A 15,087-nucleotide genomic window follows, 5' to 3' on the forward strand; every position below is an offset into this window, starting at 1 on the left:
TGTGATGAGTGTGTGTACATGCGTTTATTTTGAATACTGATGTTACATTTGTCATTTGATGATACGTTCGGCTTCCTATCGCTCTAACATTAACTACTGTCGTTTGTCGAGTAGTCCGAAGAGACTCAGGCACTGTAGCACGAAGGTTAAATTAATTTCAATTCTTTTGAACTGCTCTAAATATGAATTCTATGAAGTGTCTTGTTGTATCTCAATTGCTCTCTTTGTTTCTTATTTTTTACATTCGTCGTATTCACAGTAGAGTAACCTAAAATAAGATAATGGCGGTAAATTTGTTGGGAGTTATCGTTAACAAATTTTGAAATATGACGTAGGAGAAGAAGTTTAATACGTTAAAAATGAAAATTACTAATCTCGATGTTTGATGTAGTCCTTCTCCAGTCTCGTTTAGTATTTTTTCTGTGTCCTTTGGTCCTCCTGTTATTTCGCATTCTTCTATTACATGTCTCAGGTCTTCTTTCCTTTTACATAGCCTGCACTTTTTTCTCCCTCTTCTTTCCAGTATTCCCTTGCTTTGGTCTCGTTTCCACATCTGAATCTTGCTAATATTTTTCTGTCCTTCCACTTCATCCTCCCTTCTAAGTATTTTGGTAACTCGTCTTTGGCGATTTTTCTATAATGTATGTTATATTTGGATTCCCTTATCCTTTTCCCCCTCTCTTCTGCTTCTCTCTTTCTTCTTTCTTCTATAATTTGATAATAATAGTAGATAAATATAATCTACTGTCATCCTTCCTTGCTCTTCTCTTGCTTCCATCTGTGTCCCTCCATTTCTTACCTCTTCTGCATATGTCTGCATATGTCCTTTCCTTAATTCTTCTCAAATGTCCATCATAATTCACTTAAAGATGAAAATCATCGATGTGTTGGGTTTGGGGTAGATCTTTAAATCTATTTTAATATCATTTTATGCCGCTTGCATATAATAATAACAAATTAATTATAAAAATAATAGGCAAATGAATAATTGTTATTATTTTACGAGATAAAGTAATCGTTATAATTTTGCGCGTTTTAAGATATTGATAAGTATTGTCGGACGCCACGAGGCGGCCGGATTGGAAAATTTATCCTAATCATAAAATTAATACATTGATTATATTCATTTTTAATTGAATTTAATTGAAACAGACATTTCTTGCAGCCTCTTATATACATTATGCACAGGATTTTTACGCTCGTCCAAACCTCGGTTACAAACAGAAGATAAACGCCCGGCGACCAAACTGGCGTATATAATACCACGGGCGGATAGCCATAGGCAGAAATATACTGTAGTGATATCAGCAGTTTTTTTTACGAATGCTTGGAAATTAAACGGGACCGGTGGTTATGTGCATAAGGGAAAATTCACAAGTTTGATTTCTATAACATATTCAAAAATTATCGACGTCGGGGAGGACGGAACAGTTCTATAAGGTCACTAAATTTTTAATTAATTGGTATATTTAAAGGTATATGTCCGCTACTGTATGTATGTATCTAAAATATATTGTTATATGTTTCCGAAATCTCGAGGAAAAATATTTTAAGTATAATACATATATATGTGAATTAAAAGTTTTATTTCAATTAAATATTTGTAGATAAATAGAATTAATTTTGATCACATTATAGGACGGATTACAGTTCCTTATAAAACACGCATAATATTTCATTTACATCTAAAGTGAATTAAAGATTGTATTCAATATTTATAAAAAGACAACAGATTTTTACATTAAAATAAATACGTTTCTTTTCAGCACAACTTTAAGACATTCAATTGAATCAAGTGCGTACTTTTCGATAAAAATGCAAATTTATATGATTCCGAATGGATGCGTTTCGGATTTAAACTTTACTTTCGGAAACACAAAATTATAGTCTTTTTTTGTGTCATTTATTAGTTTATTTTCCAGTTTAACTTCAGGAATGTAACGGTTCAAGAGTTACCTGCATCTAAAATTGAGCGTTTTTAGTGTAATTTACACTCTGAGTTACTTTGCCATTTTGTGTTCTATTTGACAATGACTCATAATTCGTTCAAGGAGTGGAATCGTTGGTTGTATAAAAATGCACCTGAATGTGTTATATTATTCAAGTTTCAGGTTAAATGATACGCATTTGTGCCAAATCGAAGTTTTAAAGAATTGTTATCTGAATGATTGTATAATTTTACAAAATGTATTACAATACATAATATGAATATCATTATAATACTTAACATATTGTTATGTAAATTAGACATTTCATTATGCTCAAATGTCTTTTATGAATTTTTACTTGTTATATTAACATAAGGATGGAAATTTCTAGTAAATTTCTTAAAAACGACTCTAATTTTAGACAAGGAAAAAAACCAATGTCACGAACATTTTTGAATTATACTGATATTTTAAATTTATCATAAACATGAACTTCTATCCTGAAAATTAAACAATCATTTTCCAAAAAATCAGATAAATCTCGTATTCGCACAAATTCTGTATAACCAAAACTGCGCTTATTGAGTTCACATATTGGTTTTCTAAATGCTTCAAGATCTGGTCTTGATGAAGTTATTTCTCGTATATCTTTCTCCCGATCATCTGGGTGGACCAAAACAAAGTACATTGTTCCATTGAATGGCCAATCTAGACCATCATCATTTTCTGACTTCATTATATGCAGAAGGAGTGACAGAGATTCAGGATCTTTAGAAGATATATTAATTCTAGCACAGATCTTGTAACCATTAGGGCTCGTATAAAAGCCAGGACTATAAAACATTTTTAACGAATCATTCATCATAGTTTCAAGTTTCTCATGAAAACAATGTAATCTCCAAATATAAACTCCATTACAACTACGTAAAGACATTTCTTCCTGGCTAAATCGTAAAGAAGTTTGCAAAGTTGTGAGTTGAGTTTTGTAATTAGAAATGGTTATAGATAGTTCCTTGTTTTCTTGTTCCAGCACCACTATCCTTTCATATAGATTCCTAATAGAGGATAATATATTTAATTACAATAAAGTGTTTAACATGCCTTATAGAAATTTTTTATACAATAGCATGCAAAAAGAATTTACTTTAATAAGTGTTGCCATTCTAATGGTGGTTCATTTTTTTCTACAGAAGTTGTATTTTTTGGTGGAGGATCCCATAATTTAGATTCTGTAGCTATAGCATTAACGTTATTTTTTGAAACAGATAGTTGTGTTAATATGTTCAAGATCATCTATGAAACAGATGGAAAGTCATTTCTATATTGTAACAAAATATGATTGTATCAAATAAAATAAACTAACAATTAAATGGATATTTATATTTCCTTCTAAATGTGTGTGTAAATCCTCTTCAGTATGAAAAGTTTTCATGCAACCAACACTCTTAAAGGAACAATAGACACTTTGTGAATCTGCCAGACTTCTTTTATATGAGCATCCATTTATATGTGCTTCCATATCCATTGGGGACATTTTAATCTCACAGCCAAATTGTTGGTAAAGACAAGGTATACGTTGTTGTGATATCTCTCTGCTTGTATATAAATCTCTGAATAAATCATTTTCAGATTTTAAACTTTTGCTATCAACTGGACAACAAGCACCTTCTTTTCTAAAATATAAAAATCGGATTCATAAATGTAAAATATAAATATGATATGTTATATGTATATATACATATTTATGCATGTTACTTTATAACATCTTGAAATATAACTTACTGAAGCCAAGTGTATATACATTGCGAACAGAATTTATGACCACAAGATGTTAAAACTGGATCACGCAGCCAAGTTAAACAAATAGGACACTCGAATCTAGGTTCAAGGTATTCTTTCAAAGCATCACCACACTTCATATAATAGTTCAGTTACCAGAATAAATGAAACATAATAGGAGTGTTAACACAAAATGGAAAGCAAAGCCTTTTGAGATGTACATTGTAATAGCAATGCAACAAAATCAGTTTTTTACAATTTTTAACAACAAAGAAAATGAAATGAAGTAAATATTACTAATATCTATAAGTTTAAAGTCAATAAATATAAATGCACATACGTACGACAATATTTTCTTCAGCTATCTTAACATGATCTTTAAAATTGTTCAACTTGGCCATTTTATCTGTAAGAATTTATAATTTACTATACACAATAATTCTAATCTGCAATATGATACAATTTTATCAGCATAAAAATATATCAGCAAATATGTTATTACTTGCAGTTATTAAATTGTAAAAGCAATTTATTTGCAACTATGAATAGTCAAGTTTATACAAGGTATTTCAATTAAATTAAACATTCAAATTATTCTTTTTGCTATTAAAAGTAACAAAAAATTTGCTAAATCTTAAATGATTTTAAGGCATGTGTTCGATAATATTTACTTCTTTATAATGCAATGTTATTAGTTAGTAACAAGACAAATTCAATAAATGATTATACCATAATATTGAAGTGATCTTGTACAAGTAAAACGAATTTAAACTGATACAATATAAAAGTAGTAAATTAGCATATTTTGTTACATGTTTGACAGATCAATAAATTTCTACAGAAAGCCATGTATGTAACTCTACCATTAATTAATATTATATTTATTTGTTCTCTTTTGTTAGCAAATATATAACAACACATTTCGTCATTAATAAATAATCTTTAAAATGATTTTAGGGACATGTTTTTACCATGATCAAGGTAATAATACATTGCATCTTATAATAAAATAACCCAAAAATTTTCAATTTTTAATTTTTTTTATGTATTTTTATATTTATATGTGAGATAGTAATTGTTCCTTATGTGATAAAGAACAAACTATTCCACATTTAAAATTGTATTAGGAGATAATTTATCTTTCTTTTCTCCAAAGATTTTTAATTTGTAATTTGTGATATTTGGCTAGTAATATTGGTTTGATTGTGAGAGTTCAAATGCGTGCTTTAAATCTATTTAAATTGCTCTTAATCATCTCTTTTCATCTTTAATAGCAACAGAAATAGTTTAAATATCCGATTCGAGTGAGGTACTCTGTATGAAACAATTGCATTGTATATGTATATGTATGTATAATAATTTCTATGTACACATATTTCGAGATATAACATTATGAAGATACCTACAACTATTGTAAAAGATGATATATTTTCTTCTCTCTTTATAATACAATTTTTGCAAAGGTATTTAAGAGTTTGTGGGATTTGTAGCCATTTTTAATTAAACTATGAGTCACTTTTTATAACATGAACATGAGAAAAACACTTCGATTATATAAATACGTATTATTAGAGAGGAAATGGGTGTACTCACTCTTATGATTCTGGTTGTTTCTGGGCTAGTGCTGCACCAAGCGGTCAAGTGCTAAAGGTGGCACATGCAAGCATATACAAGAACCTATAACAGTATGAACCTGTCCTGTTGAGTTGCACACTAGCATAGACAAGAACCTATGGAGTTCCACGCTACAAGAACCTATTTTAATTTTACGGTCTATGGAAAAGTTCATATCTGCTTTTCTGTCCGAGATAGATAAGTATGAGAATAACAAAATCATATGATAATTAAACTAATTGCAAGTTGCCTAAGAAAGAGAAATTAATTGTTTATTATATTTTTTTTTTTTAGAGAAGAAAAGAGAATATTCTCTTTTAAACGATAATGGATTAATGGAGCGATGCGATAATTTTAATACATTTTCTATACACCATTTAGATTTAACATCAACTCTTGGCATTCTGCATGTTAATCGTACTGGCATGAATATTTTTTTATCGTTGCATGGAACTATTACACATATTGTTATTTAATATAAGTTTGGGGTTGGTTTTTAATAGATTCATACAGATTCTATTATACTTTGTATATTTCGCCACCTCGTACAAAACGCGTTAACACACCGGATATACTCAGATAATTAACACGTGGTCGACTCCTAAGACAAAAGGGCGTCGTTAGAAGTCGTACCAACTTAGCTTGTAGGAACTAGCGATCATACCAACTTAACATTTCTTAACACTCCCCTTTGATCGTAGTTTCTACAAGTCCCATAGCTTTGGTAAAAATTTGAGTCTTAACTCTATTTAAACCTTTGGTAAAAATGTCAGCAACATTCTCAGAACTAGGTATATAGGTATAATATAATATCCCTTTCGACACGCAGTTCTTAACATAGAAATAACGCACTTGGACGTGCTTAGAACTCTCGGCAATTACTTCATCTTTGGGCCATGAAATAGCTCCGATGTTATCACAGAAAATTTTGCATGGGCGAGGGCAATATGATAGTTGACCCAACTCCCTTAACAGTAAGGATATCCATACAGTCTCCCTTGCTGCTTCTTGCATTGCTACAAATTCTGCTTCGCATGTCGATTGAAATATAATTGGTTGTTTCTTTGACAACCAAGATGTTGCACCACCAGCGAGTATGAAGACATACCCACTCCTAGATTTCCTATCTACTGAACGACCCGCAAAGTCTGAATCACAAAACACCTTCAAAGGTTGTCCTGTCCTTTGGTACACTAGCTCCAAGTCTTTGGTCTTCAACAGGTACTTAAAAATCCGCCTCACTGCTTTCCAATTAGATACAGTCGTATTTGCGCATCTTTGGCTTAACTTTCCTATTGCACACGCGACATCAGGACGGCTTACCGTGGCGACATACATTATATGCCCTACAGCCTGTTCATACAACTTATTATCGAAGGGTTCATTACACTTAATGTCAAAACCAGTCTCACACTCCTTAGCTAGCGGTGTTGACACTCCAACCTCATGAGTAATATCAAACAGATCCAGCATTTGACCCTATCTGTACAGATTGATCAAATACAATAATAGTACTGTTTGGCTTACTCAAATGGATGGACAGAAATTGAGTGTCAGTCCCCAGCATCCTTACATTTAATTTCTCTTTAATCCTTTAACTTTAGAAAATTCAGGTTGCTCCATATATATATCGTCATCCAAAGGACTGTTGAGGTACGTACACTCCACATCGATATGTTCGTAACTCCACTCATTCTCCGCACACAGAGCAAGCAAAATTCTTGGAGTCCTACGTTTTACTATTGGACTGAAGGTTTCCGAATAGTCCCAGGTTTTTGCCAGAATCCCCGTGCTACAAGTCTAGCCTTATACCTATCAGAATCCCTTTTCACAACAAGTACCCACTTAGAGTCAATAACATTTTTGTTCAAAGGTCTTTTCACTATATCCCATACATCTTTATTCGCTAGGTTGTTTAACTCCTTCATTATTGCCTCGGTCCACTTTTGAGCATCTGGTCCCTTCAGGGCTTCGTACACATTCACAGACACATACAGACTTTGAGTTTTGCAAACAGTTGCGACGTGAGCACAACTGTCACACGTCTTTGGTTTACGCAGTCTTGCTGACCTCTAGGCACAGTCGGAACACTCACAACCTCCTCTTGATTATTCTCATTAGTTAAACTGTTCATGAAATAATCACTCTCCCTTTCATCGTTTTCACCATCGCTTTGAGTTTCAATGTCAATTGGATCAACTCCCCTTTCAAGTTCAAAATCTTCAACGTCCCATATCTACTCAGAGAATTTCCTTTTTACGTTACTCGTGCCCATTTTAGCATTCTTGTAGGGAAACACATTTTCCTCGAACTGACATGACAAGAGATTATTACCTTCTTGGTCTTCGGTAGGTAGATCCTATAACCCTTGACCTGTCGGTCGTAACTTACAAATATCCCTTCATCCGCTCTGCTATCAAATTTTCCTCCGCTTGGGCTTCTCAGGTATCATATAAATACCCTTAGCCTGTTGATCTCCCCTTGGATGTCGCATCCCTTACTTTTCCATAATTCTAATGGAATTCTGTCTCCGATAGCGGCGGATGAGCATAGGATCCTTATGTGATACGCAGTGTTCACAGCTTCCCCCCATAGATAGTCAGGGAGCCCTGACTGGATAAGCAAGCACCTAGACATCTCAGACCAGGATCCTGTTTGCTCGTTCTGACACTCCATTTTGTTCAGGTTTCCTAGGGACGGTCTTCCCGTGCAGGATGCCTTTCTCCCTCAGGTAGCTCTCAAAATTTGCCCCTGTGTACTCACCTCCATTGTCGCTTTGAAGGGCACTTATTTTTGACTGACGTAGCGCCTCCATCTCCGCCTAGTATTCCTTGAAGCACCTAAATACTTCACTCTTCCTACTGATGATCTTAACGTACATGAACCGAGAGAAAGCAACGATGAAAGTTACAAAGTAGTTACCTCCACCTAATGACTTGCACTGAGCTCTGCCACTGACATCGCTGTGAACGATCTCCAAAGGGCGTTGACACATATGATGGGCTGTCCTCGGGAATGGCAACTTAGTCATTTTTCCCTCCACACAGACTCCACATAGTTCGTCATGTTTCTTGAAGTCTTCCTTCACGCTCCTTATAGCAATTTTCCTTATCGCGTTTCCATGCAGGTGACCCAATCTCTCGTGCCACGATGCGGTGCTCTTGTAGGCCCTTGCCTCAATGACTTCAATGTCTTCATCATTGTGGCCAGGCTCCTCCTGATCGTTCTCCATGGAGATATTTGCTACTTGCCCTTCAGAGGGTATTGTCTCTAAATAATATACATCGTCTCCTACCTTTGATTTGAATACGACGTCTCCATCATCGTGTGTTCCAACGGCCTCATCCCTTGTACACACTGTGGTAACACCCTTCTTTGCCAATTGTCTGATCGAGGTTAGATTTACGTCTAACTCAGGCACCCACAGAACGTTCGACAAAGATAGGGTCCAACCCCCACAGGACTCAGCCATTTTCATCACGATCGTTCCTTTTCCCTTAACCTCCAGGTGTCTCTTGCCAATCCTGATTTGTCCGGTTGCAGGCGCGAAGTCCACGAAGCGATGCCTGTCCGGAGCCATATGATTCGAGGTACCTGACTCAAGGTAGCTGACCCTCCTTTTTTCCATGTGGCTGATGGATGATAAAGCCAACGTCGAGATCAGTCCCTTGGACCTCGAGTTGTCTTCTGATCCCTTCTCCTTCTTATCTTCCTGTCTTTTCTTCTCTCGTTGGTTTTTATCCTCCTTATCTCCTTTGTCCTCTTGACACTGGTACGAAATGTGGCCCCATTTTCCACATTTGTAGCACCTCTGGTCACGTGGATCTCTGTTCTTTGACTTCGCGCCATCATTGTTTTGTTGTGACTTGGGCTTCCATTGTCTACTGGTCGCCATTGCGCTGCCTCTTTCGGATGAGTCTGCAGCCGCGTCGATCCTTCTTTCTTCGAGTAGAAGGTCGGACTTCACGGTCCTTGCGATCAGATCCTTATCAATCCTCGTCGCTCTGAGGTACGTCGCATAATTTGGATCCGCCACGAGGCCGGCCGAAAGGAAACACGCCATAACGTGGTCCTCGATTTTTATACCGGCACCACATAACTTGTCACAAAGGTCTTGGATCTTCCGCAGTACGCGGAGATACTCGTGCTAGGGGTCTTCTCAATAGTGCCCAGTTCCCGCGTGCATAAAACAAGGTCCATCGACGCAGATCTCCCATGGACATCTTCCAGTGCTTTCCAGCACTCCCTCGCTGTTTTCAAGGCTCTGATATCGTCCAGATACTCGGGGCGAACATGCCGGAAAATGAACGCACGTGCTTTGTTGTCCATTTTTATACAGTCTAGCCTCAACCTTTCTGCTAGCGTTAATACTGGCTCTACTGCATCCTAGCAACCCAGGAAAACCAACAAAGCTTCCGTCATCATCTTCCAGTATTCATAATGTCCTTATTCAGGATGGGATTCATATCTTTATCCACATCACACATCTTCTCCTGGTTGACCACGGTGTGGTCTCTTCTCGAATAATTTAAAAAAGAACACAAAAGCTCAACAAATAATTATCTTCACTATCGCAGTTTACTGCCCTGGGCCTATAACCTGTTATTTAATATAGATTTGGAGTTGGTTTTTAATAGATTCACACAGATTCTATTATACTTTCTATATTTCTCCACCTCGTACAAAAAGTCTTAACACACCGGATATACTCAGATAATTAACACGTGGTCGACTCCTAAGACAAAAGGGCGTCGTTAGAAGTTGTACCAACTTAGCTTGTAGGAACTGGCGATCATACCCGTTGTATAATGAAATTTATGACGCAGTATTTGCTATTGTTGCAAGGAAAGACGAAAGTAGAAAATTTGAAAATACATGCTGTTTGTCGAAATGTCGTTGTTACGTCCCTGCTTCACGCGTAACGTGAGACAAAAAAGGAATCCGTCATCATTCGCGAATAGTGCGAGCCACAACTTTAGGCAAATAGAATTAGGAACAGAAAGCTTAAGGGAAACAAAGAATATGACGCGATTTTTTAATATTGCAATAAATTAACGAACAAATACACAACAACATTATTGAACAAAATTAAAAGCTGATCTAAAAATATTGAAATCGAAACAAGGAACAATGAGACATCTGCCGACGCGCACCGCCTCGCCCCATCACAATACCGAGTACGATAAGCAGACAGCGAGAGTTGAGGGACCACGATCTTCTCACGCAGTATCAGCGGAGACAAGTAACTATCACGCGTTAAAGGATCAAGTATCTGCATCAGCAGAGGTAACCACGTGTCAAGGAAAGTACAACTTGTCATCAACAGAAACTAATACTGCAAGAAGAATGCAGCAGCAAGGGTTTCTAAAAGGGAAAATCCTAACAATGCGTTCACGAGAACCATATCAACGGAGAGAAGAAATTCTAGTACTTTCAGAATGACACCAAAAGAAACGAAGACTGCAGCATCCGCAAAGATAATTAAGTGCCAAAACTCCGCGTTATCATGGAAACAAACTATCACGTGATAATTATCATATGATAGTTTTAGCATAAATAAGCGTAGCCACTTAGAGCTTAGAGGCCAGTTCAGTTCAGTTCAGCTTTTAGTTTAAGTCAGTCAGTCAGTTCAGTCAGCTTGCAGCGGAGTTAAGATTTTGGTTGAGTAAAGATTCAGTCAGTTCAGTCAGTCAGTTTTCAATTGAGATTCAGTCGTTTTTAGTTCAGTAAAAATTTGGTCAAGAGTTAATAGTTTAGTCGAGCAAAAGGTTTAGTAGAGTAGAGAATTAGTAGAGAGTCAATTGTCAACGAATTATACGGTCAGTCTTCAAACAATTATATCATTTAGTGCGATTTTTCCAAAGTGCATTGGGCATAATGCATTTTCCTCAGACATTGTAACATTCTCTTCTTCAATTATTTCAGACTTGTACTATTCGACACATGTACTAGTCGAATGAAATTATTCATTGACCATTATCATCAACAATTAAGAATTATTATTATATATTTAATCAGACCTTCTTTAAGAACATTAAACATTTCTTCAATAACTGAATACACCGTACGAAAGACTACGGGTTTCCGCATTTCTCTCCCCACTGCTAGTAGAAATATCTACTCATCTTTGGGGAAGACTTGCGAAACCACATAGGTTATCCACAGAGAGCACCGTCGTGAATAATCTACTGTTTTTAAATATTTATTCTTGCTTCTTACGTTTTAAATTCAAGATATTAAGAGTAAACGGTTATTCACTATTGTAATTAGTGATCTGTCACGGTCGCGACGAATCAGTGAATCGCGCGGATTACGGTGCCTTCAATAATTGAAGATGCTTACGGGTTTTCACACTTGTCCTCCCACTGTTAGCAGAAATATCTGTTCATCTTTGGGCAAGATTTGTGAGGCTACACTGGTTTCCACGAAGAGTAGTATTGTTACAAATAATCTTTGTTCATGTTAAATGCCAGGGGCAAGAAGGAATCATAGCAGCAAAGACCGTAACAGTAAGAAACGTGTAGAATATTGGTTCAAATATTAATTAGTCGCCGAAATTAAAAGTGAAGAAGTTTCCCCTGCGAAGTCGGAGGTCATCTGGTTCTATGACAAGAACAGGCGTGGGACTCCTCCGCCTGGTCTGAGCGTAAGCATGGCATGAAACTGTCGGGGTGGGATCGCGAATGCGATACCTGGGTCTCGACATCGACAGCCAGTGGACGTTCGAGCCGCACTTCGACTCCCTGATCCCGAAGGTGACGGCGGCTGCCAACGCCTTGTGCGGTCTGCTGCCGAACATGGGCGGGGCGGGAGTCGCGGTGCGCCGATTATACGAGGGCGTCGTTAGATCCCGGGTGATGTACGGGGCCCCGGTATGGGCAGACGATCTGATGGCGAGTCGCCGCAGCATCCTGCTTCTCAAGAGGCTACACAGGGTAACTGTCATCAGAATCGTCAGGAGATACCGAACGATGTCGCGCGCGTTGGCGACCATTCTGGCCGCGTCTCCGCCGTGGCAGCTCCGGGCGTTGGTGCTCAAGAAGGGGTACGACCAAAGGAGACTGTGAGACCCGGGAGGGGCTCGGCCGAGCAGGCGGTCCCAGACGACCTAGGAGGAGAAACCGCCGAGGAGGACGCGTGGGACCAGTAGCGATCCTAGCTGATCAGCAAAGGAGGCGAACACCGAGGCGCGGAGACGGTTCTCCTAAATTGGGGGACATAGAGAAGCCGCTGCGGCCTCTCGCTCACCTGCGTGATACCAGGATGACCCTGGTACTCACGGAACACGGCGTGTTCGGGGAGTACCTGAAGAAAATCGGACGGGAGACGACGGACATCTGTCACTACTGCGGGGAGGGCAAGGACACAGCGCAGCATACGCTGGGGTCTTGTCCGGCATGGGAGCTGCCCCGCTATACTCTGCGGCACGTCATAGGGTAGTTATGCTCGCAAAGGAGCGAGCAGAGAGGGAGAGAAAGAGAACTCTTGTAGGATAACGCGATGGAGGAGGATGGCAGTCAGGCGGTCTAGATCCGCTTCATCGCCGCCACAACGGACTGCGACTAGAAGGAGGGACGGCGCCAGGGACAATAGCCCCCCAAATTCCCCCTTGCGCCAAATTCAACAGTCAGGGTATCTATAGGACTGGTTCGAACGAGAGAACGCGGAAGGGGGTGCAACAGAAAGATAATTCACCGAGGTTCCTGGAGCACCCCTGTCATACGCGTAGGATGGCCAACGTGGAGTTTTAGTCGGTAAGAGTCCGACACTACTCTGCTGCTGCCGTCATTAGCGGCAGCGGAGTGTCCATGAGGATTTCTTCACGTGCAAAAAAAAAGAAAAAAATAAGGAGAAAGGTTATATCCTTTGTGAGATCTGCTGGGTGTTTCCTTTTCAGTTTTCTTTCTATGTTTGAGGTGTTGATCGTTTTTGCAGCTGGCCGGTTCGGGTGTGTTGCTATTCTTTCCTTGTATTTTTCCGTGTATCTGCTAATCTCCTCCTTGACCGTTGGTATTCCTAGGTCCTTCGGTATGTCCTCGTTTCTAACGTGCCATGGGGCGTTTATTATTGTTCTAAGAATTTTAGCTTGTATTGTCTCTATTTTGTTTATATGGCTCATTGCTGTTGTCCTCCATAGTGGTATTCCGTACGTCCAGATTGGTTTTATGATCGTTTTGTATATTTTTAATTTATTTTCTATATCTTAATTTGGATTCTCGACTTGTTAGCCAATGCATTTGTCTCCTTGTTGTCTATATTTTTTCTATTATTGATTTAGTATGCTGTTTCCATGTGAGTTGTGTATCTAAGTGGAGTCCTAGGTATTTGACTTGCCTTGTTTGTGTTATGTGCGTGCCGTTCAGTAGGATGTTTGGTGGTATCTGTTTTCGCAGTGTGAATGTAATATGGTTGCATTTATTAGGATTTGCTTTTATTTGTTTATCTTGCAGCCACTTTTCTATTTTTGTGATATGTTCTTGTAGTAATGTGACTGCTGTTTCTGGGTTAATGTGCCTGGCTAGTACAGTTGTGTCGTCCGCGAATGCCAGTATTTTCCTATTGGTAGTTGTTGGTATGTTGGCCGTGTATAGTGTGTATAGTATTGGTCCTAAGACGCTTCCTTGCGGAACCTCTGCCTTGATGTCTTTGACTTCAGAGTATGTGTCCTTGATTCTTATTACGAAGGTTTTGTTGCTTAAGTAAGATTTTATTAATTGGTATATTTGCTCCGGGAATTGTTTCCTGATTGTTTGTAGTAGGCTTTCGTGGTTTATTTTGTCAAATGCTTTCTCGATGTCCATAAAGAGGGCTGCACAGTATTGTTTGTTTTCTAATGCTAGTATTATTTCATTAATGAGCCTGTGCATTTGCACTATCGTGGAGTGTTTGTTTCTGAATCCAAATTGGTGATCTTGTATTAATTTTTCCTTCTCTATTGTTGGTTTAGGTAACATTATGATCTGTGCTAGTTTCCATAGTTTAGGAAAGTATTGGATTCTTAATATTACATTGAATATTATTGTCATTAGTCGTATCGCTTTTGGCGGAAGGTTTTTCAAGATTTTACCATTGATTAGGTCGATTCCTGGTGCTTTATTGTTTTTTATTTTCTCGATTATGTTTCCAATTTCGTGTGCTGTTGTTTTAGGTATGGTGTAGTGCTTGTCAGTTGAGGTACTAGTGGTTGGCGCATCCTCGTCCGTATGACAATTGAGGTTGCTGTTGTTGATATTATATGGTGTAAATGTGTTGCATAGGTGGTTGGAAAATTCTTCAGCTTGCTCTTCGTTGCTTCTTGCCCATGTGTTATCCGCTTTTCTGATTGCTGGGTCCAGTTTTATTGGCTTCTTTATTTTTTTCGTGGCTCTCCATAGGAAGTAGTTGTAGTTCTCGTGTGCACAGAGTGTCTCTATGAACTTTGTGAATTCGTTATTATTGTGCTCTTTTATTTTGTTTTTTATTTTCTTTGCAAGTTTGTTTAGGTGTTTTTTGTTTTCTCGTGATCTATGTTTTTGCCATTTTGCTTTCGCTTTTCTTTTTTCTCTAATTTTTTCAAGGATGTCTGGCGGAATTATTTTTGTTTGCCTTTTGGTTGCTTCAGGTATAGTGGTTGCCCATGCTGCTTCTTGAATAGTTTCTGTGAATGTTGTTACTGCCTGTTCAATGTGTTCAGGTGTTTTTAATGGGATGTTGCAGTTGATCTTACTCTCGATTATTTCTTTAAATATTTGCCATTTGGTGGTTTTATTGCATAGTGTATCTGGAT

At 37.9% G+C, this 15,087-nt stretch overlaps 2 protein-coding genes across 4 annotated transcripts; both read right to left on the bottom strand.

The window, feature by feature from the left end:
• Positions 1–5: 5 nt before the first annotated feature.
• On the bottom strand, positions 6–5,278 carry LOC122566488 (TNF receptor-associated factor 6-like). 3 transcript variants are annotated; one of them, XR_006316537.1, is made up of 7 exons: positions 5,114–5,278; positions 4,052–4,113; positions 3,711–3,841; positions 3,292–3,601; positions 3,073–3,221; positions 800–2,983; positions 6–707 (listed from the first exon to the last, which is right to left on the bottom strand). XR_006316537.1 is itself a non-coding variant. In XM_043723805.1 (6 exons), the coding sequence occupies exons 2-6, from the start codon at positions 4,106–4,108 to the stop codon at positions 2,386–2,388; spliced, it is 1,245 nt and encodes a 414-aa protein (XP_043579740.1). In that variant the 5' UTR covers positions 4,109–4,113; positions 5,114–5,278; the 3' UTR covers positions 6–2,385. The 3 variants fall into 3 exon arrangements, 1 of the variants encoding a protein (XP_043579740.1); XR_006316538.1 differs by having other exon boundaries at positions 6–268; positions 371–2,983; XM_043723805.1 differs by having other exon boundaries at positions 6–2,983.
• A 721-nt stretch (positions 5,279–5,999) lies between these two features.
• Positions 6,000–6,794, bottom strand: LOC122566626 (secreted RxLR effector protein 161-like). The gene has a single exon (XM_043724181.1). The coding sequence runs from the start codon at positions 6,792–6,794 to the stop codon at positions 6,000–6,002; it is 795 nt and encodes a 264-aa protein (XP_043580116.1).
• Between the last annotated feature and the right edge of the window lie 8,293 nt (positions 6,795–15,087).

This window comes from Bombus pyrosoma, linkage group LG4, assembly GCF_014825855.1.
Source record: "Bombus pyrosoma isolate SC7728 linkage group LG4, ASM1482585v1, whole genome shotgun sequence".
NCBI classification, from domain to species: domain Eukaryota; kingdom Metazoa; phylum Arthropoda; class Insecta; order Hymenoptera; family Apidae; genus Bombus; species Bombus pyrosoma.